Raw genomic sequence first — 25,140 nt, forward strand, 5'->3', positions numbered from 1 at the left:
AACTTCACTCTTCCCCCCGAACTCCACACCAGAATCCCTGATAGGCCTTCAGGTACTGAACTCCTTCCCCTAACATCACAGAGGTAAAGAAAGGGGAAGTTTAGTTTGATTCCAAGGTGCTTCCAGGAGCACAGAACCATGCAGGTTATTTGGTCTGGTACAAACCCAGATCCAGGAAGTTAATATTAAGTCAGATAGAAGAATCTACTTTTAATACTCCCTCAACTAATCAGTCTCATAAAAAATTGCATTTATTTCTAAGCATATAATCTACCTTCAGCAAATGTAATCATTTGCCTTTAATATTCTTCTTGGCAATGTTCAGAGTGAGCACACTTTGAAAACAACTCACTTATATTAAAAAATTTATTAAAAAGTACACTTTACAGCATCAAAAGCAACTTTTTCCACAAACTCTGTCATGGATGTGAGAGTATCTTCATTGATAAACCTCAGTTCTCCAAATCCTGCAGGTGGAAAAATACATGGTGAGCACAAGTATAAAACAAAAACTTTCTCTAAACTGCAGGTATGTACTGATGTCAGACAGAGGTTAGCTTTATATATCACCATTCAGCACAATCGATATGATGGGGAAAAAAGTTCTGGTCATCACTCAATCAGAAACAGTAGTAAACTAATGTCACTCAAAATCAACCACATACCTTAATTGCAACCTCACGTCCCATCACCACTATTTCAAGCCATAAGCGCATTCTGAACCTGGGTACTGAAAAATAAAATTTGTTTTAATAGACTACAACTTCAAAATCTTCACTTTCACAATGATAGCAACGGTTCTAAAATTATTACTCACACGCCTGACTCATGGCACTTGCAACATCTTCAGTTAGGTTTGCAAATCATTGTGGCTCCTGGACCTACATGAGATGAGCATGCAAAATGATTAGCAATACAAATATGCAAAAACAAGTAATTACATAATTAACCTTCACTTTAGCCGACATTTAGCAGGACCAATAAAGCCAGGGGATAGAGTGAGGAAACAGGCAGATTTGGAGAGAAATTAAGTATTTTATCACAAAAAAAAAATCACTCACCTCCATCTTCAAGATTCTGAAATTGTTTCAACCGACCCATCTGACCTAAAGGCAAAAATACCACATTGAGGGACATGAAATAATTAATTGGCCCAAACTAATTACTTTTCCAGTGTCAGAAGAATTTGGCTTATTTTACAATCACCATGATCGATAAGATGGGGAAAAAAGTTTAAAAACATCATTCACTGGAGCATGTAAATGTTTACAGCATTGAATATCTACATACCCAAGATGTCAGCATTGTCACACTGGATACAAATGTCTATCGCAACATCTGGCCTAAGCCGGCCCACCTGACCTGGAGAAAGAAATGCCACGTTGAGACACATAAAATGATGAATTTGCCCAAACTAATTGCTTTTCCAGCGTCAGAAGAATTTGGCTTATTTTACAATCACCATGATCGATAAGATGGGGAAAAAAGTTTAAAAACATCATTCACTGGAGCATGTAAATGTTTGTAGCATTGAATATATACATACCCAAGATGTCAGCATTGTCACACTGGATACAAATGTCTATCGCGACATCTGGCCTAAGCCAACCCATCTGACCTGGAGAAAGAAAAGCCACATTGAGAGACATAAAATGATGAATTTGCCCAAACTAATTACTTTTCCAGTGTCAGAAGAATTTGGCTTATTTTACAATCACCATGATCGATAAGATGGGGAAAAAAGTTTAAAAACATCATTCACTGGAGCATGTAAATGTTTGTAGCATTGAATATATACATACCCAAGAAGTCAGCATTGTCACACTGGATACAAATGTTTATCGCAACATCTGGCCTGGGGAAAGAAGAAAAAAAATTGTTTTAAATGTTCCAACTTCACCAATTTTGCCATCAGTTTTGAAATCCTCACAGGAACAACTCTTAACTTTTTATGCTGAGGAAGAGTCCAATAGGAATCCTTTCAAATTCTGAGCAGAAAACACCACAATGCTGTAGCAGAGTTAGAGAATTAGACATACCCTCTGAACTCCACAAGTGGTACTTTAACCACCAAACAAGTAACAACTCTCTCCAATTAGGTCTTGTGGGCATTACAAAATCTGCACTGAACTAACACATAGACAGCAGTGATGGGCGTGGTGGTATTGTTGCTGGACTAGCAATCCAGAGACACAGGGTAATGCTCTAGGACCCAGGTTCGAATTTCAATTCAATATAAAAAAAACTGGAATGGTGACCATGACCTAGCAGAGGTGGCAGCACAGTGGTATACAGTCAGGAAGGAGCTGGCCTGGGAGTCTTCAATATCAACTCCAGACCCCATGGTCCAGCTAATTACCACGTATGGCCCTCCCTCAGCTGATGAATCAGTGCCCCTCCATGTTGCACACCACTTGGAGGAAGCACTGAAGGTGGCAAGGGTACAGAGTGTACTCTGGGTGGGGGACTTCAATATCCATCACCGAGAGTGGCTCAGTTGCACTACTACTGACTCCTGAGTCCTAAAGGACATAGCTGCTAGACTGGGTCTGTGGCAGGTGGAGAGGGAAGGAAAAACATACTTGACCTCATCCTCACCAATCTGCCTGCCGCAGATGACAGTATCAGTGGGAGTGACCACCACACTTGTGGAAACTAAGTCCCACCCTCACATTGAGGCTACCCTCATCATGTTGTGTGGCATTACCACCGTGCTAAATGGGATAGATTTCAAACAGATCTAGCAACTTAAGGCTGGGCATGCATAAGGCACAGTGGGCTATCAGCAGAACTGTACTGGAACACAATCTGTAACCCTGTGACCCAGCATATCCCCACTCTACCATTACCATAAAACCAGGGGATCAACCAAACAGCAACTGATACAGAGCTTAGTGATCCCAGAACCAACGGGTCAGATCTAAGCTCTGCAGTTCCACCACATCCAGTCATTAATGGTGGTGGACAATTAAAGAGCTGTGAAGAAGTCATACGGACTTCAAAGCATTAACTCCTGTTTCTTGCTCCATGGCTGCTGCCAGACCTGCTGAGTTTATCCAGCATTTTATGTTCTTATTTAAGCCTGGAACTGTGTTCTGTCTAGGGCATTACACCTTAGGAAGGATCAGCCTTGGTGGGAGTGCAGCAGATTTACTGGATTGCATGCGGACACCCAACAAACACTGCATTTACACTGGTCTTAAAACCAGTGCAGCCACCGGCTAGGTTCATTGCTTCCTCTGCCCAGGGAACTTGGGCACTGAAACAAAATACATTGTGGCTGTATTCCATAGAATTTCAAAGATCAAGAACCAATTTGACTGTAGTTTATGATATGAAGAAGAATCAAAGGGAGACAGATACAATATTTCCACTGGTCAGGCAGTCTAGGGTGGAGAGGACATAATCTAAAAATTAGAACGAGGCCTTTCAGGGGTAGTTAGAAAATACTTCGACAAAGGGTGATAGAAGTTAGGATCTCTCTTCTCCAAATAACAATTAATGCTAGCCAATATTAACCTTTGAGATTGAAAGCATCTTTGGCTGACAGTAGTCTAAGGGTACAGAACAAAGGCAGGTCTATGAAGATCAGACTGCTTGGAGTGTTGGAACAGGCTCGAGGGGCTAAATGGTCTACTTCTGTTCCTCAGAATTTAAGCTTTCTTCAAAACTGAGAAACAAACAAGAATCCTTAGAATCCAAAAAGTGCAGATAAAATTCAAATACTGACAATCTTCACTGTTTAATGGATAAAGGAGCAAATAAAGACTTTCTGACCAACCTGAAATATATTGCATTCCAGGATTTGGCACAGGAACACTAGATTCGACATCCATCCAAAAAGCCCTAGGAGGGAAAATAAAACGTGCATTATTCACTTGGGCTATGGTCAGAAATCTTGCAGTTTAACATACCAGCTGGTGTATCCGATCGAATTCGACTTGAGAAAAAATTGCAAACAGCATTGACGATCGGATGGGGAATAAAAGAGTTTAGTCATCACAAAATACCAGCAGAGACAACATTGTCTGGAAAGTCTCTAAGATAAAAAGGTCGTTCTTCAGCCTGAACTAAAGGGCAGTATAAAATGGGATCGGCCCCCACGTGTTGCTCGCTCCTGAGGAATTCCTGCTTCAGGTCCACTACTCTCCGACCGCTTGCCCCCTTTCAGCCCTACTCCCCACTCTGTAATTCTCTCCCTAAACCCCTGCCCCCTTCCACGGTCAAACATCGGGAGCTGTTCATCGGCGCATGATATTAAACAGTGCATTAACAGCAGTAAGTGCAGCATCCAGCCGGTCTGCATCGCTTCCACCAGCTGGGAGGGGGTCTCAGACAAGCAAACGCACGGTGGCCCCCCTCCCTGCTGATGGGGCCGGGCCTGCACTCGTTGCCGGAGCAAAGGTGGGAGCCTCCTCTGGGCTCAGAGCCCTGATCGGGCCTGGTCTACAGCCATCTGACGGGCCACACATACATGTAACCCGGGCCCTTTGAGCCCTGCTCCAATCATTAATCAGCCAGCCCGCCGCAACCTCGTGTCAGAGCAGCCTCCGCCCCACTTTAAACACTTGGTTTTCCGGGAGTGGGACATGAACCCACAACCCTCTGATTCAAAGGCGAGGGTGCTATGAACTGAGCCACAGCCCCCCAGCCTCCACCCAAATCCACATTAAACACTAAACCATACTCACTCGCTCAATCCCGGCGCCAAAAGGAAGGTCCAATCCCGCGCAGCCACTTATATAGCAACCTGCCGGCTGATGCGCACGCGCACGGTACAGGGCATTCTGGCGTCAGAATCATGTGGAGCCGGCGCGCCAATGAGAAACTGCAACAACCTGAGCAGCACGTGCTCAGAGCCAATGTAACAAGACAGGACTGCGGGGACGCGCGCGTGAGAACATTGACCTGAAACCAGCAACTCTGTTTCTCGCTTCAGAGATGCTGCTAATTTCCAGCATTTCTGTTCTTTATTTGTAATAGAAAAGGATACATCTCCAAAAGGGCTGTATGTTCTGTGCTTAGACATACGCACACACTGCCAGTTACCGATGAGCAGAGTTATTCTTTCTGTGGGAAATGCGATTGGTAACTAATCATCCAGCATTCTGCTTGCATTGTGTAATTTGGTAGAGGTGGCATAGCCTTAGGAACTTGGCTTGATAATGCACTTACTAACAACCTACCGGCGCGGCAGACATAATCAGTCAGAGTTGAGACAGTGCATAATGCTATCACTCCATGTTTCAGGCTGTGCACAATATTAATCCTTAAAAGATATTTTGGATGCGGTTCTAACGGTAAAGGAGCTAACACTATAAAGCGAACAGGTCTAATCTGCTGCATGGAACAGAGCAGTGTGGTAAGTGAATAGAGGGGTGCTATTAACTGATATTTTCAGGGACACCAAGGATGGATATGTTTGCCATCTGGACAGTCCCAGAAACTAAACTTGTTACTTGAAAATAATCACTAGTGCCAAGTTAAGGATTCATGGGGCATTTGTGCTTTCCTTTGTAAGGATTTGTCATTAAATTCAAAATAGCTGCTTTATCTTATTGCCTTTGTTTGAAACTAATGGATACGTAGCAGTTGCATGAGGTGCTATGCTCCATGAGGTCTGAGTGCGACAATTGATTAGTTGTACAATTGGAGCACTATTAACCCAAGTAATAATTTGTTATAGTGTCACATTACTACACAAATCATAGGAGTGACTTGTGATCTAGAATTTACACAAAGGGCTTCAAAAATGCCCTCAGCCACATGGTTATACCAACCCACACGAGTGTAGTATTTAGGTTAACTTTATCTTGAGAAATCCTTCACGTTTTGCTCTGCTGAAGTCCTGGCAATCCTTCATCATCAACAGCATCACCATAGGGTCCCAGGCTGCAACACTTTAAGCCTTTGATCCTGGTGATCACTTAATTAGACCACATAGCAACATGTCCTGACTCCTCGAAGTCTGCATCATATACATAACTCAAATCAGGAGTGTGATTGAAACTCAACATTTGCCACTGGAATCAGCATTTACTCCATTCTGTGTACTTCTGTACTCTGGGTGCAGAATATATGGCCTACAAGATGTACTGCAACAAATTTATTCCAATTCCACCTTCTTCCCTGAAACTTCCAGGACTAAGAGCGAGAGAAGAAATGTGAGAACAAAATCACCTCCAGGTCATGCATTGCCCTGATCTAGACTCTAAATCACAGTTCCTTCAGTGACACTGGGTCAGTGTTCTAGAATTTCACACCTAGCACCATTAAGACTGCAATAGTTCAAGAAGAAGTTGAAGAGCCTTCAAGACAACAGGAAATGGGCAATAAATTTAACCTTGCTAGCATAATCTAAATTTCAAGAACACATTTAAAAAATGTTAGCCCATGGGTTTATTTAAAAAGATAAATGTCAGAAAATATACAGCCATTGCAAACACAAATTTCACTGAAGTAATTACATGCTTCTCATTTTGGCAATAGCCAACTTCAGTGATCAACAACAATTCACTTTGCTTATTAAGTCTGAACATATGTGAATCATTCAAGGAAAAGGACTTTCCTTCAGTTCTTCCTTAACTGGCATGAAGTAATATTTACTTGCCACAAAAATACTTGGAAGAAATTTTTTTTTAAAAAAAAACTGCAAAGATTACAAAATCTTTCGAAATTTTTTCAAAATGTCTCTGCATTATTGAATGCCACCGAGGATGAATAAGGCATTTTGAGTGAAATATTTGCAACCCTCTTTTCTCTCTTCAACTCTGGGCAAAGAATTAACAGACTGAATAGAAATTGACAGTAAGACATGGCAAAACATTAGTTCAATGTTTTGGACTTTAATGTTCAGGTAAAAAGTTGAGTTTACATTTAGATGTAAAAGTAAAACCAAACAGCCAGAAATTCCCTGGAGCAACAGCAGTCCAAGGATTAGAATAATGGGAAAGTTAGATAGCAATGTATCCCATTAGCTGTGGCATGGAAAAGTACTGTGGACAGTTACCATCAGAATTCACAAAGAGGCAATCAAAAGAGGACTTGAAACATTAACTCTGTTTTTCTCTTTCCACATGTGCTGTTAGACCTGCTGAGCATTTTCTGTTTTTATTTCATATTTCCAGCATCCACAGTATTTTATTTTTATCGATCAAGAGTTCCTGGTTGTAGATTAACATATGAATACTAAATCAGTACGCAACTATTCTCTCCAATGTATGAGTTAAATATCAAGATTAATTTCAGAAACTCAAGGCAGCTATTTTAGATCTAATTTATAGAACGTATTCAATGAATTGTCACAAAGGTAGATGTTTAAGTACATAATTTCACAGGGCATTTAAAAAAAGAGGGAAAGGTGGATTATATAACTTATTTTCTCTGAAATTGTGATGCAACTTGTTTTCCTTAACAGTATCTTATTGCCAAGTTATTTATGAACATCCACAGAGTTCCAAATCCGAACCAGTTAATTTTCCTACAACATTTTAAAGATAAACATGCAAATAAGGCAGGAAAGCAAGAATCTGCACAAGTAGTATTAGAAAGCTGTATGTACACTTGTAAAATGGTAGTTCAGCAGGCTCCTTAAAACCAATAGGCGTACATGAGGTAGTGCTTAAGGAAGCAATTTTATAGGTTTCAAATCAGGTAACATTGTCATTCTGAAGCGTTTCACAAATGTCACAAGGCAGTTATAATACCAACTGTCCCAAGTATCATACAAACTCAAGCCAAGATTTTTAATCTGCTATTAATACCTATGCTTTGTTTAATACCTATGCTTTGTCCTATGCTTTGTTTCTTTACCACAACCATTAGCACTCCATTTGCCTTTTGTTCCATGACTTATTTGGTATTTAATCTCCCCTGCCATCTAACATATGCCTGACCTTCCCTTCTGTTCCACCTAACCCTCACCCTTTTACAACAGCATAAAACCAATAACATTTCTCTTTCTGAAGTGTCATATTGGATTCGAAACATGAATCGTTTCTCCCTCCACAGATATTTCCAGACCTGTTGAGTTTTTCCAGCACTTTGTTTTTATCGAAGATTGTTTACACCCGAGTATCGTTGGCCTTGAAGCAGTCATTGTAGCAGAAATACACTGGCTGGTATACTGGTATCTACTGAGCAGTCTTGAAGGTATTTAAATTTATTTTGCTTTTTTTTAAAATAGCAATCGTCCAATAAATGCTGTCCATAGGGAATACAAAAGTGAACCGTACACTACGTTGGGATAGAATCGAGAACAACACTTCAGCTGCAGAGATGCCATCCTTTGGTTAAGATATTAAACTGATGTCCTATTCACACCAAAATACATCAACTGGTCATACATCTCATTGCAGTTTGTGGGACTTTGCTGTGCATAAATGTCTGCTATATTCGACTACCTAAATTCAGAAGTTCAGAAGTGATTCATTGTATGTGAAGAACTGGAAATATTTCAGAAACATGATAAATGCAAGCCTATCAGGAACACATCTTTTCTCCACTTGTTTTAAAGCCTTGTTCATACAGCAGTTAACAAACTTCAGAAGCGTTTAGTGTGATGAAGTTCAACCCTACAATTCATACAAAGTTCTGCTGGCAGACTGGATCTTTTGATAGGATGTTTAAGTCTGAGATCATCAAATACACCGAAGAGAGTTTAAGTCAGCTTTGTACTGTTTTATGTCTATTTAGTCTTAAAACAACACAACTGTACATTCAAATAGCAGCAATTCTCATTCGTAAGATCTACAGATGTAAATTGCTCAAATTGCTAGGTTAGCTGTGAAAATAGAATGGACCTTACATCTCAGGAAAGTCAAATGAATGAGAAGTGAGCACAACTACACAGATCTGAAATAGGAAGCAAAGTAAGTAGTTCCAGGATAAAATAGATGCTTAAACAAACTCCAATTCAAGTTCAATAGCACAATCCTATAGGTGGGGAAGAAATTCCAGATGCACTAAAAGCAATTTTCAGCTAGACTTTCCCTCTCCTCACATCACCCCATTCCGGTGCCAAATTTTAAGTGGTTTTGCAAAAAAGTGTGTGTGGGCTTATGTAGTCATTCTTTTTCGAACTTTTAAACAATTTCAAAACCAAAATTGCTCAGTATTTAATAATTAATTCCATTTAGGGTCAACCTCAAAAATGCTGTACTCCTCCTACCAATATTTGAATCAAAACAGTTTTAAACAATTAAGTTTTAGTCAAAAGAACTTTTAATACAGTAAAGCTCCATCGTTCTCAATTGAATAATTTTTCAGAGCTTCAAATCTATGCCATTTAAAAAATCTCAAACCGCAGATACCCAAAGTCATCCAAGTGCAACTTTGGAGTAGTGTTATTATTCAGACCGATGTCATTAGGTAAAAAATCCTTTATCTTTAAAGGTTAGCTGTTCTACCACACACAATGGAGAAAAGCCTGTGTAGCTTGACTTAAAGGAGTTAAATGCTTCACTTATAACCAAAAGGCTTTTAAAAGTAATTTACTGGCATGCTTACAGCATTTTCCAGCAATTTTACAAGCTAACTATTTTTCCTTCTACATTTGTAAAGAACAGTATTGTGATACACAAAATAAGTAGTGGAATAGCCTAGCTGTTTAAAAACTAGATTCCAAAAAAAATGTATTGCAAGATAAATCAGAACCAGTAAGATCTTTTCAAAATAATCTTTTAAAAACGTTGAAGCAGATTATAAATCAAAGTTAAAATTGAATGGCTTACAACTCCTTTAACTCAGCTTCACATAAAATGTGTTATGCCAAAAAAAGCCACCAGTACTTTTGCACAAACACCAATTTTTACTTCTCCATTCCATAGGTACAGTACATGGGAAGGAAAAAAAAAGTCCAAAAGTAAAGTAACAAAGTTTTGACTTAGTTGGCAAGGGTTTCGTGCTTTACTTGGACAATAAGCAAAATGTTTACTGTACACACTTTGTGTACATCACATGGAACATTACATCAAAGCATTAATAAAGTACAACACAACATCTTACATTTTACCCTACACCAAGATTTACAGTAACCTGCAATTTCTGGTATAAGCTAGGTAACAGATCATATCCAACAATGTAATTCTTGTGCACTGTTGAAAATTACTCATTTATTTTTTATATAAACAAAGTTTAATATAAAAACAAAAAGCAAAGTCCTTCAGAATTACCAAATTAAAAAAAACCCTTTAGATTAAAAAATACAAACTTAACCTAGAAGACTGAACATGCTACTTGATACCATCTTTAAAGGGTGAAAAAAAAGAGGCAGTCTTTATAACTTATCGAAACAAACTCTAAATTGAGTTTCAACTTGCTTCTTTCAGATATACAATTATGAAAATGCAGGCACGCTACTTTTTAAACTAGCACCAAGTTTTGTCAAACCAAAATGGTTTATGTTACTAACGGCCAATTCAGACAGGTACCAAATCATGAACTACATACATTGGATATGACCCTGATTTTGTTAAGCAATTTTTCAATCATCATGTAATGTACTATTGGAGAGTCATCAACAGAAATTCTAACTTTTTGCTGCTGGATATTGGTGTGAACAAGGTTCCAATGAAACATTAGGAACAAATTTCCTTCATCAAAAAAAATGAATTAATGTTGAAATGCATTACTATTTTAAAAAGTTAAGCAACTTAATTATTTAGATACTACAGCAAGATTCAAACTGTAGTTGTCTAAAACATAAGTTACATGTCACAGAACAGGAAGCATCCGATTTTCTCTGGTGCTTGGCGCTTTGGGTCAATAAAAGGCTTTCAGTCAGTGACATCCAGTGTTTGTCCTAAAGTGTTTGAGTTAGCCGGTTTGATGAGAGAGTCGCCATCAATTTCTTGTTTCACACATCTGAAAAGAAGGATCAGTTGGTTTTTAATTTAATACTAATGCAAAACAAAATATGTTTTCTTTCAACCATAAAATAGTGCAGGTTTAAAGTTGTAGAACTTAAAATAAATACAGTAAGTTATGAATTGTTCAAAGCTGCAGATGCTTATGGATTACAAATTATGTTTACTTAATCATGATAGGGAATCCAAAACTTTAGTACAGATGGTTATCATTTAGCCCATGTTTCGCTTCTTCCATCTTGGGAGTTATGTACACACATATTTATATACATATATTAAAGATACAATGCAGATTAAGGTTCCCTTGCAAAAATGGTAAAAGAAATGCATCCAGAGATCTAGTTTTAGTAACACTGATATAAGGTTCCAGACAAAAGTAGCAGCAAAAATAAGTGGGGTTGGAAGGAACCTTGTGGCAGGGGTCACCAATTAGTTGGGAGACAGGACACAGGCATGATAAAGGAATGCTCTCTGATTGGTGGTATATGGCAAGGGCTGTTCCCCCAGGATCACTTTTGGAGTTGTGGATGAGCAAAGGGATTTAGGTGCCCATATACACAAATAACAAAGGCTAATGTTGGCCTTCATGTCAAAAGTGTTGGAATTCAAAACAAAGGAAATGATGCTTCAGATCCCACCTGGAATACATTGTTCAGTTGTGGGCCACGTTAGGGCTAGGGAGGCCAAGCAAAGTAATTGTTTAATTAAAAATAAATTAATTATTTTCCAAGTTTCTTTGTGGCCAGGAGTAAGAATGCTAATCCAGGTCCCACAAGGAAAGCTTCAACTTCTACCCTAGCCTTTCCCACACTCCTCACAAACGGGATTCTCTCCTGGAGCACTTAGTTTGTGTTAGGGAATGCTCACTTAGGTCCCTGGCAGCAGCTTGTTGCCGAAGGGTTTAAACAGCTGGACAGCCACTCTCCACCAATTGCTTTAATTGGGCATTGAGCAATCTGATTACTAGTAAGGCCTGACTATTTCTCTGCATTCCTCCCTTCCTGCTCTGAGGTTCAATTCTAGTAACTTTGCCAGGTCTGTAGTTAGCTGTTTTTCCACATCCCTTCTTAAATAAATAGTGACATTCTCAATATTTTATAATCCAAAAGGCACAATTCTTGAATGTAGAGCTTTTTGGAAATTTATAACTAATGCACCTTCAATTTCTTGTAACAATGTGGAGGTAGAAACCATCAGTAAGTCTTATTCTTTTCTCCATTACCATTTACATACACAGAGCAAGAAGGAAAAAAGGTATTCTCTTTTCAGTTCAATCCCTCTGTCACACACTCACAAATCAGAAAGACCAGAATCAGCTTATACTTACACAGCAATTGGTCCATTTCCTGTTCTTGGTATTTCTACATTTTGTTGGTCCAGCTCAGACAACAGTTTTAAGATATTAAGAGCAGCCTGAAAAGTAAATAGGGGTATTTACTGCCTGAGCAAAAGAAAATGCAGATTTTCTGTATATTGGTCTTTGAAAAGAAGTCTGACCCTCTATTTAAAAGGTAACTCTTAATTTGACTGAATTATCAGTTTGACAACTGAACAAGCAATAAGACATTACATTAAAGATTTGAAAATCATAAAATATCCTTTACCATATCATGACAGGACTCAACGTCTTTTCCAATTCCATGACTGATCAGAGGAGGTTGGGATGAACAGTTTATCAGAGAGACATACTCATTTTTATTGTTTTTTGGAAAATCTTTATATTCAACCTAAAAAGAGATGACATGACATGACATAAAAGTCACACTAAAATTATCTTTTAGAGGCTATAATGTACAAAGGCTACACATTGGGTTGAGCCAAAACAAGTTACTGGAACTGTAAATGATTGCATTGTGAAGTCAATTTTGAAGCAGCTTGAATTAACATGATAGAATATGGACAAATCTCAAAAAACTTTAAAAGTAGATGTTAAAAGAATTTAGAAATGGCTTCCTACAATGATATATAAAATAAACATAGCCTGATATGCTACTGAGCTACTGTTTCAAAACACCTCAGGCATAATGCTGTGTGGGGTTATTTGAGTCATCCTAACAGGCATGGAGTTGTGGGGATGTGGGAGGGTGAAAACAAAAAGGAATAAGCATGCTGCTGGTACCTAGAAAATTAACTATGCTAGACAAGATCAAGATTCAAGAGACTTTGAATGACATTCCCCATCTCAAATAGTCAATTCAAGGGAGCGGTTACAGCCAAGGCCAGTCTTGGCTCAGCACCTAAATTTGCACATTAACAATAATCATCTGGATTGGATATCAGAAGGCAACTGGTACCTGTGAAAATTGTACCTCAGCACAAGTCAATACCTTTAAAAAAAGGAATGAACTGAAGCAAGTAAAACAGGTGTACTTTTATTTTTGTTGCACATTTATTACACTCATATTTCCGATGCTTGAATTTTTGCTAACAAGTCACAATACCATCCTAATAGTGCTTATAATCTTAGCCTTGCTTCAAACTACACTTAAAACTGACTATCACAAACCAAACATGGAAGGATTAGAGCAGAGAATTCATGTCCTTTTGCATGGGCCACATTCGATATTACTCAATTAAAGATTAACCATGTTAGTATTACACAATTTCGCATTATAGCAGAAAGAAAACAGCCTGTTATAGCAGAGAAGGCAATGTTTTGTTGAATGCACTTCGCATCTCAAATATAAAGACAAGAAATTTGATGGTGCTTTACAAAAAAAAAGCTATTTCTGCTAAACTGGTCACTAGGATAACATAGAACTATCCCCAAGAGAGATTTGTTATACCTGTAATCCTTGAACACTAGCCAAAAAGTCCAACTGTTCGGAAGGTCGGGTAAGGGTGTTTTGTGGCTTGCGGGCCGCAGGATTATTTTTCAAAATTGTTTCTGCAGTTATGGATGTTCCGCCATATAGGAGTTCTCTTGCTATCATTGCGGTGACAGTGGCCATGGCTGGATTTGCTGCGGGCCTGTTGAAATCTTTGGTATGATGCCCTTGATTGACACCAACAGCCTGTGCTACCTCAGGAACCATAGGAAGGATTCCCGCAGGCAGTTGCTGGTGGCTGGGATAAGGCATTCGAAACTCATCTTCTAGACGCATGCTCCCATCTTTAACTGAAAAGTAGTACATATTAGTATTCTCTATAATGCTTGAAAATACTTCAATACCACAAAAGCAGGGTTTGTTACAGAATTCTCAAATGTAGATTTTTCTTTCAGTTTAATCTTTGGAATATTGGACATTTTCATTGTTGACTGTGAAAGTTTACCAAACTCAAGTCTGTTCTTTCACATTACATATGTGAATAGTCACCATAGGCTCTAAACCAAGCATTTTTTCAGAAGCTTTACGCTCCCCAATAAGGTAAAGATTGCAGACCAGTTAAACATTACTTGATATCAGTTCTCCACAATTGAACCCTGGCCCATGGCACTCTATTGATGACCCTTCATCTTCAAAGAGACATGGAATCCATCAAGTCTCATGCAATATTCAATCAGCATATTTCCTTTATTAGTTCACAAGACTTTTTTAAAGCAAGGTTGTAATATTGTAATAATGATTGCATACAAAGTAGTCATCTTCCTCATACAGAAGCAGCTTGGAAACACCTCAGTGCTAGATTTTAAAGTGGAACAAAGAAGCAATTCCTCAGCTTAGTGATATTCAATGTCAGCTTTGGTAGTCGGGAATAGCATTAAAGTGAGCATTTACCCGTTTAATAGTGCAGAAAGAGGTGGCCATTCACCCCATCATGCCTGTGCTTGCTCTTTGAGGGAGCTATCCCACTGTAGTCTCATTCTCAGTCTTTTCCCCATCTTAACAATTCATGGTGTAAACAAACCTCTCATGTCTCCTCTAGTTTTTTTTTACCTCAAATCTGTCCTCTGGACAAAGACACATCTGTCACTGGAAACAGTTTCTCCTTATTTACTAGGATAAAACCCTTAAAGATTTTGAACACCTCTGAATTCTGCCCTCATTCTACGCTACCTAAAGGAAAACAGCCCCAGTTTCTCTGCTCTTTATATATAAGATGTTCTTCATTCCTGCTACCATTCTAATAAATATCCTCTGCACCCTCTCCAAAGCTATGACATCTTTCCTAAAGCATGGTGTCCAGAACACTGCAGCTGGGGCCCAAGCAGCATTTTGTAAGGCTTCCTTGCTTTTCTATTCTTTCCCTCTCTTCACAAAGAGAAGGATCCCACATGCTTCCAGGTGCCAATTAATTTTGCCTAAGATTATTGTCTTGAAGTATTATGACCACTGACATTAGGCTGACTGGTGGAAAGTTGCTGAGTTTAAACCCTCTGTTTTGTTAGGAACATAGGAAATAGGCGTAGGCCATTCAGCCCCTCCAGCCTGCTCCACCATTCAACTAGATCATGGGTAATCTTCTAGCTAAACGCCACTTTCCCATTCTATCCCATATCTCTTGATATGTTTAATATCTAGAAATCTATGCCCGTCTTGAATATATTCAAATGACTGAGTCTTCAGCACCGCTCTGGGATAGAGAATGCCAAAGATTCAACACCCTCTTGAGTGAAGAAATTCGTTCTCATCCGAGTCCTAAATGGCCTACCTCTTATTCTGAGACTGTCAGAATGGTTCTAGACATCCTCCCTGCATCTACTCTGTCGAGCCTTGTAAGAATTTTTTATTCTTCAATGAGAGCACATTTCATTCTTCGAAACTCTAGAGAATATAGACCCAGTCTCCTCAATCTCTCCTCATATGACAAACACCGCATCCCAGGGATCAGTCTAGTGAATCTCTGTTGCACTCTATGGCAGGTATATCCTTCCTTTGGTAAGGAGACCAAAACTGTACATAATACTCTAGGTGAAGTTTCACCAATGCGCTATACAATTGCAGCAAGATTTCATTCATTCTTGTACTCAAATCCTCTTGCAATAAAAGGCCAACATATCATTTGCCCTCCTAATTGCTTGCTGTGCCTGCATGTTAGCTTTCAGTGACTTATGAAGAAGTACATCAAGGTTCCTTTGGACATCAACACTTCCCATTTCTGTTTTTCCTACCAAAGTGGATAACTTCACATTTTTCCACATTATATTCTATCTGCCTACTCACTTAGCCTGTTTAAATCCTCAAAGCCTCTTTGCATCCTCCTCACAATTCACATCCTCACCAAGTTTTGTGTCATCAACAAACTTGGAAGATTAGATTTGGTCCCAACATACAAATCATTGATATAGAGATTGTGATTAGCTGGGACCCAAGCAATGATCCTTGAAGCACCGCACTAGTCATAGCCTACCAACCTGAGAATGACCCTGTTTATTCCTACTCTGCTTTGTTAAATTCTCAACCATGCCAGTATATTACCCTCAATCCCACCTGCTCTAATTTTGCTTACTAACCTTCTGTGTGGGACCTCATCGAAAGCCTTCTGAAAATTCAAATACACCAGTGAATGGTGTATCCATTCCACTCGTAATATCCTCAAAAAACTCCAACAGGTCTGTCAAACATGATTTCCCTTTCATAAATCCATGTTGACTCTGCCATTATTTTCGAAGTATCCAGTCACCACATCCTTTCCAATAGATATAGCATTTTACCTACTATGGATGTCAGGCCAACAGATCTGCAGTTCCCACTTTTCTCTCTCCCTCCTTTCTTAAATAGAGAGTTTACATTTTGCTACTTTCCAATCTGCAGGAACTACTCCAGAATCGATAGAATTTTGAAAAATGACAACCAATTCACCCACTATCTCTACAACCACCTCTTTCAAAAAGCTCTGGTACGTAGATCATCAGGTCCAAGGGGTTTATCAACTTTTCCTTTTGAGCCGAAGTGTAAATATTTGCAATCCTGGAGTCCTGAGGTACCACTCCCATACCCAAGGGGGAGGACTGGAAGATGGTGGCTAAATTCCATCCTTATTTTTCATAAACAACCGAGAATGCATCCTATCTGGTCTGGGTGACCTTTCTGCTTTGAGCACTGCCAACCTTAACCTCATTTATTTTTAGACTAATTTCTCGACCATTCCTCCTTCGCTGCAATATTAGCAGCAAGCTGTTCACTAATGAAAGTATTCATTTAGTACCTCTGCCTAGTACCTCTGCCTCTACAAGAGGATTGGTCCCTAACTGGCCCCATCCTTTTATTATTTCTATGTTTATAAATCACTTTTAAGTGCCCCTTCATTTCCTCTTTCAGTTGTGTACTGTTCATATTCTCCTCAGATCTCTACTGAATTATATTAATGGGACATTCATCACAAAATTCCTTTTTGTACTTCATCTTAATTTAATTGGGCCAGATTTTACAGTCATCTGTGAACAATGTTGTTAGTCATTCATTACAAGTGCCACAGACTGCGGGCTTTTGAACTGGAATTTGTAGTTATTAGTGAGCCAAGACAGCATGGTACACTCTGCAGGGGAGCAGAGACCTGTATGGCTGGGGTAAACAAAGGGGTCTTCTTTTAAAAAATTGTAGAATCCTTAGAGACACAGAGCCTAAACCATGAAATGGAAGGTAAATAATTAATGAAATGCCAGGTAAATAATTAATGAAATGCCAAGCATATACAGAAAGCAAAAATAAAAATAGGGGAAGATGGATGGAATTAAAAGATGAGACAAAAAGAAAAAGTAAATAGATTTTACTATTAGAGATTTAAAGGAATAAGACTCCACACTTTGAAAATTAATTTTCAGTCCAGAAAAGTTGTTTGGCAGTAACTAAGACATAAAAGGCGATGGCGTAGTGGTATTGTCGTTGGACTTGTAATCCAGAGCCCAAGGGTAATGCTCTGGGGACCCAGATCCAGCCATGGCAGATGGTGGAATTTGAATTCAATAAAAATCTTGAAGTAAAAGTCTAATGTCGATTGTTGTAAAAACCCATCTGGTTCACTCATGTCCTTTAGGGAAGGAAATCTGCTGTCCTTGCCTGGTCAGGCCTACATGTGATTCCAGACCCACAACAATGTGGTCGACTTTTAACTGCCCTCTGAAATGGCCTCGCAAGCCACTCAGTTGTATCAAACCGTTACAAAGTCACAAAAAAGGAATGAAACCGGATTAGTTACCCGGCATCGATCTAGTCACCGGAAATGACAATGGCAAACTCAGCCCTGTCGACCCTACAAAGTCCTCCTTTCTAACAACTGGGGGCTAGTGCCAAAATTGGGAGAGCTGTCTCACAGATTAATCAAGCAACAGCCTGACATAGTCATACTCAAGGAAACATACGTCACAGATGTCCCAGACACCACCGCCATCATCCCTGGGTATGTCCTGTCCCACCGGTAGGACAGGCCCAGCAGAGGCGGCAGCACAGTGGTATGTAGTCAGGAGGGAGTTGCCCTGGGAGTCCCTCAACATCGACTCCAGACCCCATGAAGTCTCATGGCATCAGGGTAAACATGGGCAAGGAAACCTCCTACTGATTACTATGTACTGCCCTCCTTCAGCTGATGAATCAGTGTTCCTCTATGTTGAACACCACTTGGAGGAAGCACTGAGGGTGGCAAAGACACAGAATGTACTCTGGGTGGGGGACTTCAATCACCAAGAGTGTCTTGGTAGCACCACTACTGGCCAAGCTGGCAGAGTCTTAAAACACATAGCTGCTAAACTGGGTCTGTGGCAGGTGGTGAGGGAACCAACAAGGGGGAAAACATACTTGGCCTCATTCTCAGCAACCTGCCTGCTGCAGATGCACCTGTCCATGACAGTATCGGTAGGAGTGACCACCGCACAGTCCTTGTGGAGGTGAAGTCCTGCCTTCACATTGAGGATACCATCCATCGTATTGTGTGGCACTATCACCATGCTAAATGGGATAGATTTCAAACAGATCTAGCAACTCAAGGCTGGGCATCCATGAGGCGCTCTGGGCCATCAGCAGAATTGTACTCGATCACAATCTGTAACCCCATGGCCCGGCATATCCCCTGCTCTACCATTACCATCGAGGCAGGGGGTCAACCCTGGTTCAATGAAGTGTGCAGGGGGGCATGCCAGGAGCAGCACCAGGCATACCTAAAAATGAGGTGTCAACTTGGTGAAGCTACAACACAGGACTACTTGCATGCCAAACGGCATAAGCAACAAGTGATAAACAGAGCTAAACAATCCCACAACCAACAGGTCAGATGTAAGCTCTGCAGTCCTGCCGTATCCAGCCGTGAATAGTGGACGACAACTAAACAACTAACTGGAGGAGAAGGCTCCACAAATATCCCCATCCTCAATGATGGGGGAGACCAGAACATCAGTGCAAAAGATAAGGCTGAAGTATTTGCTACACTCTTCAGCCGGAAGTGTCGAGTGGATGATCCATCTTGGCCTCCTCCAGAGGTCCCCAGCATCACAGATGCCAGTCTTCAGCTGATTCAATTCACTCCATGTGATATTAAGAAACGGCTGAAGGCACTGGATAGTGCCAAGGCTATGGGGCCTGACAATATTCCAGCAATAGTGCGGAAGACTTGTGCTCCAGAACTTGCCACGCCCTGAGCCAAGCTGTTCCAGTACAGCCAGAACACTGGCATCTACCTGACTATGTGGAAAATTGCCCGGTTATGTCCTGTACATAAAAAGGGGGACAAATCCCACCCAGCCAATTACTGCCTTATCAGTTACTCTCGATCATCAGTAAAATAACGGAAGGGGTCATCAACAATGCTATCAAGCAGCACTTGCTTAGCAAGAACCTGCTCATTGGTGCCCAGTTTGGGTTCTGCCAAGGCCACTCAGCTCCTGACCTCATTACAGCCTTGGTTCAGATATGGACAAGAGCTGAACTCCCAAGGTGAGGTGAGAGTGACTGCTCTTGACATCAAGGCCGCATTTGACTGAGTGTGGCACCAAGGAGCCCGAGCAAAACTAGAGTCAATGGGAATCAGGGGGAAAACTCTCCACTGGTTGGAGTCATACCTAGCACAAAGGAAGATGGTTGTGGTTGTTGGAGGTCAACCATTTCAGTTCCAGGACATCACTGTAGGAGTTCCTCAGGATAGTGTCCTAGGCCAAACCACCTTCAGCTGCTTCATCGATGACCTTCCTTCCACCATAAAGTCGGGGTGTTTGCTGATGATTGCACAATGTTCAGCACCACTCACAGCTCCTCAGATACTGAAGCAATCCATGTCCAAATGCAGTAAGATCTGGACAATATCCAGGCTTGGGCTGACAAGTGGCAAGTAACATTTGCACCAAGTGCCAGGCAATGACCATCTCGATCGAGAGAGAATCTAACCATCGCCCCTTGACGTTAAATTGGCATTACCATCACCGAATCCGCTACTATCAACATCCTGGGAGTTACCATTGACCAGAAACTGAACTGGACTAGCCATATAAATACTGTGGCTACAAGAGCAGGTCAGAGGCTAGGAATCCTGTGACGAGTAACTCACCTCTTGACTCCCCAGAGTCTGCCCACCATCCACAAGGTACAAGTCAGGAGTGTGATGGAAAACTCCCCATTGGCCTGAGTGCAGTTCCCACAGCACTCAAGGAGCTTGACACTGTCCAGGACAAATCAGCCCACTTGATTGGCACCACATCCACAAACATTCACACTCTCCACCACCGATGCACAGTAACAGCAGTGTGTACCACCTACGAGATGCACTGCAGAAACTCACCAAGACTCCTTAGACAGCACCTTCCAAAGGCACGGCCATCACCATCTAGGAGGACAAGGTCAGCAGACACATGGAAACAACATCACCTGGAAGTTCCCCTCCAAGGCACACACCATCCTGACTTGGAAATATTTTGCGTTCCTTCATTGTCGCTGGGTCAAAATCCTGGAACTCCCTTCGTAACAGCACTGTAGGTGTACCTACATTACAGGGACTGTAGCAGTTCAAGGCAGCAGCTCAGCTCACCACCAACTTCTCAAGCGCAACTAGAGATGGGCAATAAATGCTGGCCCAGCCAGCAAAGCCCAATTCCAGTGATTGAATAAAAAAAGCAATTAAAAACTTGCAATTGAATGGCTAGGTGCAACTTTTTTTTTGTCATATTTATTGGTTACCTTAAGCAAGTGCCACAAGTTAATGCACTTTCCATGCATTTGAAGGTAGAGTCTCTTGGCGAGACATTTACAGCTAAGCTTCTGGAGAAGCAGGGCAACTGTAACAGAAACTTCTATATGTAAATATGCATGCGCAGATGTTAGAAGTTGCCATCTGATTTATTCTTTAATGACGTTTGCTGATATTTTCACAAGAAGTCTACCTTGGAATTTCCTACCTTTCTCCCTTATGGGAACGTGTCTAATTTGTACCTGACCATGTCTTTGAAGGTCTCATATTACTTACTCATCTTACCTTATCTAATAGATTCTGATCCAGATGGGCCAGTTCTCTCAGCAATTGACTAAAATTAGATCCCCTGCAGTATTTTTACATCTGGTCATTTATTTTCATTTTCTCCAACTACACTAAAACTAACACTGTGATTACTGTTTCTTAAATATTTCCCCACTTCATTCTACAGAACTAGGTGCAGTATTTCTATACAACATACCTGTTGCTGTATCTTCTACAGAGGAACCAGGCTCGAAAAAGGTCACTTTCCGTCCTTTAACAGGATCTTTCACTGTTGGCTTAAAAAGAAAATGAAAATTCCTTCAGAACAAGCCCTGGAACTTAAAAACAAACTAATTTTAATTGGATTGATAAAAAAAAATACCTTTTCTTCAGTTTTCAAAGCTGGTTTGGGTGGCTGAGGTTGAGGAACTTTAAAACCCAAAAGCTCCAACATTTTCTCAGCTGCATTTCGCTTGGCAACTTTCTTATTTGGGCCCATTCCCTCTCCTACTTGACCACCAACTTTAACCTAAATAATGGAATACAGTTTAGATTATTTGGGATTGTACACTTCATAATCTGTAGATAATCAAATAAATTATGTAACAGTTCTCACCCGCATAACAAACTCTCTGAGGCGAGGAAGGCCTCGTTCTACCATTAATGTATATTCAGGCTCCTTTTCTTTTTTTGCTTGCTGAATTTGAGCTAGACGGCTGATTGGATTCATTCCTTGCCCATACTCTGGACTTGTCTGTAGCTTAAAAATAAAAAAGATGCAAGCTCAGCATTTCAGCACTATTCAAATTAAATCAACGGGTGAGAAAATGAGTAAAGTTGGTTTAATTTTTGTAGCCAAATTTGAAAAGCCAGATTCTGTTTTGGTTCCAGGTACAGAAATGACCAAATGTTAAATTTTAAAAAAATTAAGAATGCTGAATCTTGCAGATTTTGTAAACACCAAAGCGGTTTTGTTTCCCCTCAAGTTCTTTTTTTCCATTTTCCTTAAGGCCGAAAGGGCCTGTTCCCAGCCCTCCACCAATAATCATTACTATTGGTTGCCAGGAAGTGAGAAAGTGGAGTAAATGGTCCTAGAATTTCTGTCCCTATTAACTCACACTGAACCGAGAGTTCATCATGCACAACAGATACTGGGCTATCCTCCAAATAGCCAAAGGAATAATCAAGCTCCCCAAGAATGCCTTTTTTGTTCTCGACCAACAAACTCAACTCAATTTAATACACTAACGATAACAATTGTACTGGTGAAAGACAGTCTAAAACTCAGATGATGACAACTCAGATTCAGTTAATTGTAGCCAAGATATTCATGAAGAGGACACAGAGATAAAGTTGGAAGCAAGAGGTTAGCTTGTTGCTAATGCTGAAATCAAATTTAACTCAGGGGAAAAAAAAAAATCCATCTTTTCTGGCTACAAGAATCATTAGTGAACTTTAAGCCATTTCAAACCAGGTATAGGTGGATGAGAATCCAGTTCACAAACTACTGATTTGTGTTTTTTTTTGAAAAAAGGCTCAAGGTTTTCAAGATTTTCATGAGGAACTATCCAGTTGGCATAGGAAAAGAAAACCAAACACAGGGGTAAATCATATCACTTGCACCCGGCATACATGCAATTAATACTGAGAGTATTGAAAGTAGAGAATCTCCAGCATCAAGGTTCAGAGGTCTTATCATTTAACATAGAAAGGAAAATATAATGCAGAGTGTTCAGAGAATAATAATTATAATTCAAGAATTGGAGTAAAGTTTTGAAGACAGGCGTAAACTTTTAATTTGAGATAAGACAGACACTAGTATCTTGGCATTTGAGAGGTTGAGATAGTGGAAATAAGTAGGTTATTTAACTTTGATGACGAACAGAGCTAGAAAACAATTACAAACTCTAAGCTTCAAGTGAGACTGAAAATTAGAAATTTATTCCTACACGGACACAAGAGAGATTCCAATGGCAACAATTATATGCAGATCAATTCTTTTAATAAAAATGATAGGATAACTAATGATTAGCAACGTGATGGAAAGTTGAGATGAGGATAAACAGAGCACAAATATTCCACATAACAAAGCTGTTCATGGACTGCTGACATCACAGTAACATCTTTGTCAAACAATGGCCAGGCTAGAATGTGGTGGTGCAATCATATATTTGCTCAAATCTTTGGGGGAAATCTTGGCATAACTCTATAGATTAGATAATTGAGGTACAACAGTCTGTGGAAGGAGCATGAAATATACCAGGTACTTAAAAGTTTCAAATTACATTACCTTGATGATTGACCAGCCATATAAAATAGAGGAGCGTTTCTCTTAACCCCTAAAGCTGTTAACTCACCCTCAGAATTAATGTTCTATGCCCCATAGTACCTTACCCACAATTCATACAGGGATCTTGATAGCAAGTGCGAGCAGGATTTCAAACTGAAAGTCAAAAATCAGCCCAATTTGCTCCTCAGATGTTAGCTAGATATTTGTGGTTCCAGGAGGGACCAACAAATAGCAGTAAAGCACAAGAAATCTGACCAATATTCCTTTCCATTATCCAGGGAATAGTGACTACATCATTGCTGGTGTTTAACCGGCTCAGCAACTCAGAACCAACCCAAGAAATTTTTCCTCATCTCCATGCATCAAAGACATTACTTCAGCCATCAACATGTTGACAGGCTATCAGACTTGGCCCAGCAAAACATGTACATTTTTAATCCCACTGAAGTACTTTAAAAAGCATTACTTGCTTAATATGAAGCACAAGGTCTCAGAAATTTACTGCCCATAAAATGTTGGGGGTTCTCAGTTTAAATCCATAAAAGTACACCACATGTCCTGCTGTGCTATCCAGTTTTTCCTTTATATGGACAGTATCTATGCATTATTACTAACACATATCTAGTTAATAGATGCAGTTGTGGCATTGAATTCCACCTTGCCATAGTTTCATGATGTTGCCTAATATGTTACTAGCAAAAACAAAAATTGCTGGAAAAACTCAGCAGGTCTGACAGCATCTGTGGAGAGAAAGACAGGGTTAACTTTTTGAGTCCTTATGACTCTTTTTCAGAACCAAAGAGAAGTAAAAATGTGGTGAAATATATACTGTTTAAGGGGGGTGGGACAGGTGAAGCTGGATAGAAGGCCAGTGATAAGCGGAGGCAAAGGAGATTGCAAAAGATGTCATAAACAAAAGGTCGAAGGAGTCTTACGTGCAATCATCGTTCAGCTGTTTTTGGGGCAGATGGGGAGCAGTGGCGGAAGGAAAAAGAAAAATATGTTATGATACGATGCACCATAAAAAGATAATTTGCTCATCGTGCTCGAGTCATGTGTGCGCTGGTTTGGGGAAAAATGTAGTGCTGGGTAAAAACTTCATCAAAGCTCTATAGTCTACCTAATCTCAAATTTGTAAAATTAAAGAATTGGCTAGGAACATTTGTTAGATGCATTGACAACACCTGTGGCCAATCTTAAGCACCAAGTGCATAGTGTCCAATTTTCAACAACATAGCTTTTCCATGTCAAACTTTATGCAATTATGACAATTATTTCAAGCTGTGTGCAAAACCATATTAATAGGCTGACCTTGGAATTTGGACTAATTTTTCCAAGGTAAAATGGAAGTTATAGCTTTGGAGTGAATGTAACATACAGAAAGTCACAGTAGTTTCACAAATAAAGTAACTCCCATCAGAATAGCTTTTGTATAATGGGGCGGTTTTTAGACTAGAAACTCATATGAACACAGGCTTCACAGTCACATCTATTGGAAGAACCAGTTAACTCATTCTTAAAGTAAAACACTTTTATCCTGGAAAGTTTGCCAACGACAAAAGCAAACAGTCCCAAAAATACAAAGGTGCCCAATGTGCAGTCAAAAGTTTTGCGTGTTCCCCGGGGATAACAAACTCCATAGATCTACCTCTCCAAGCCATCCTCTCA

The 25,140-nt window shown here is 40.0% G+C and overlaps 2 protein-coding genes and 4 non-coding genes across 18 annotated transcripts in view; all 6 read right to left on the reverse strand.

The window, feature by feature from the left end:
- Positions 1-233: 233 nt before the first annotated feature.
- Positions 234-4,751, reverse strand: LOC144688539 (uncharacterized). Of its 3 annotated transcripts, XM_078555239.1 has the most exons (8): positions 4,692-4,748; positions 3,778-3,846; positions 1,803-1,855; positions 1,547-1,618; positions 1,291-1,362; positions 1,062-1,106; positions 818-881; positions 234-730 (listed from the first exon to the last, which is right to left on the reverse strand). In XM_078555239.1, the coding sequence occupies exons 2-7, from the start codon at positions 3,834-3,836 to the stop codon at positions 847-849; spliced, it is 336 nt and encodes a 111-aa protein (XP_078411365.1). In that variant the 5' UTR covers positions 3,837-3,846; positions 4,692-4,748; the 3' UTR covers positions 234-730; positions 818-846. The 3 variants fall into 3 exon arrangements, 1 of the variants encoding a protein (XP_078411365.1); XR_013578432.1 differs by lacking the exons at positions 234-730; positions 1,291-1,362 and having other exon boundaries at positions 838-881; positions 3,782-3,846; positions 4,692-4,751; XR_013578433.1 differs by lacking the exons at positions 234-730; positions 818-881; positions 1,547-1,618 and having other exon boundaries at positions 3,782-3,846; positions 4,692-4,751.
- On the reverse strand, positions 535-626 carry LOC144689305 (small nucleolar SNORD12/SNORD106). Its single transcript, XR_013578635.1, has one exon. It is a non-coding gene; the product is annotated as a small nucleolar SNORD12/SNORD106 (small nucleolar RNA).
- Positions 1,168-1,256, reverse strand: LOC144689301 (small nucleolar SNORD12/SNORD106). The gene has a single exon (XR_013578632.1). It is a non-coding gene; the product is annotated as a small nucleolar SNORD12/SNORD106 (small nucleolar RNA).
- LOC144689304 (small nucleolar SNORD12/SNORD106) lies at positions 1,424-1,512 on the reverse strand. Its single transcript, XR_013578634.1, has one exon. It is a non-coding gene; the product is annotated as a small nucleolar SNORD12/SNORD106 (small nucleolar RNA).
- LOC144689302 (small nucleolar SNORD12/SNORD106) lies at positions 1,680-1,768 on the reverse strand. The gene has a single exon (XR_013578633.1). It is a non-coding gene; the product is annotated as a small nucleolar SNORD12/SNORD106 (small nucleolar RNA).
- Positions 4,752-9,204: 4,453 nt separating the features above from the next.
- Positions 9,205-25,140, reverse strand: part of stau1 (staufen double-stranded RNA binding protein 1) — a 46,898-nt gene continuing 30,962 nt past the window's right edge. For 4 of the 11 annotated variants that reach the window (XM_078555245.1, XM_078555247.1, XM_078555243.1 and 1 more), the window contains 7 exons: positions 21,799-21,942; positions 21,565-21,711; positions 21,400-21,478; positions 13,652-13,983; positions 12,470-12,592; positions 12,193-12,278; positions 9,205-10,863 (listed from right to left, as the gene is read on the reverse strand). In XM_078555245.1, the coding sequence (XP_078411371.1) occupies positions 10,776-10,863; positions 12,193-12,278; positions 12,470-12,592; positions 13,652-13,983; positions 21,400-21,478; positions 21,565-21,711; positions 21,799-21,942 (999 nt within the window). In that variant the 3' untranslated portion in view covers positions 9,205-10,775. The remainder of the gene's footprint in view (positions 10,864-12,192; positions 12,279-12,469; positions 12,593-13,651; positions 13,984-21,399; positions 21,479-21,564; positions 21,712-21,798; positions 21,943-25,140) is intronic. The other 7 variants (XM_078555248.1, XM_078555246.1, XM_078555244.1 and 4 more) reach the window with 2 other exon arrangements.

The sequence above is a fragment of the Cetorhinus maximus genome, chromosome 13 (genome assembly GCF_964194155.1).
Source record: "Cetorhinus maximus chromosome 13, sCetMax3.hap1.1, whole genome shotgun sequence".
NCBI lineage: Eukaryota > Metazoa > Chordata > Chondrichthyes > Lamniformes > Cetorhinidae > Cetorhinus > Cetorhinus maximus.

Excerpts from the sequence above, each read along its gene's own strand:
- LOC144688539 (XM_078555239.1), bottom strand. The coding sequence starts at position 3,836 with ATGGATGTCGAATCTAGTGTTCCTGTGCCAAATCCTGGAATGCAATAT. Across the intron at positions 1,856-3,777 it reads ATGCAATATATTTCAGGTTG|GCCAGATGTTGCGATAAACA; the intron begins GTCAGAAAGTCT and ends TTCTTTCCCCAG. Across the intron at positions 882-1,061 it reads TCAGAATCTTGAAGATGGAG|GTCCAGGAGCCACAATGATT; the intron begins GTGAGTGATTTT and ends CATCTCATGTAG.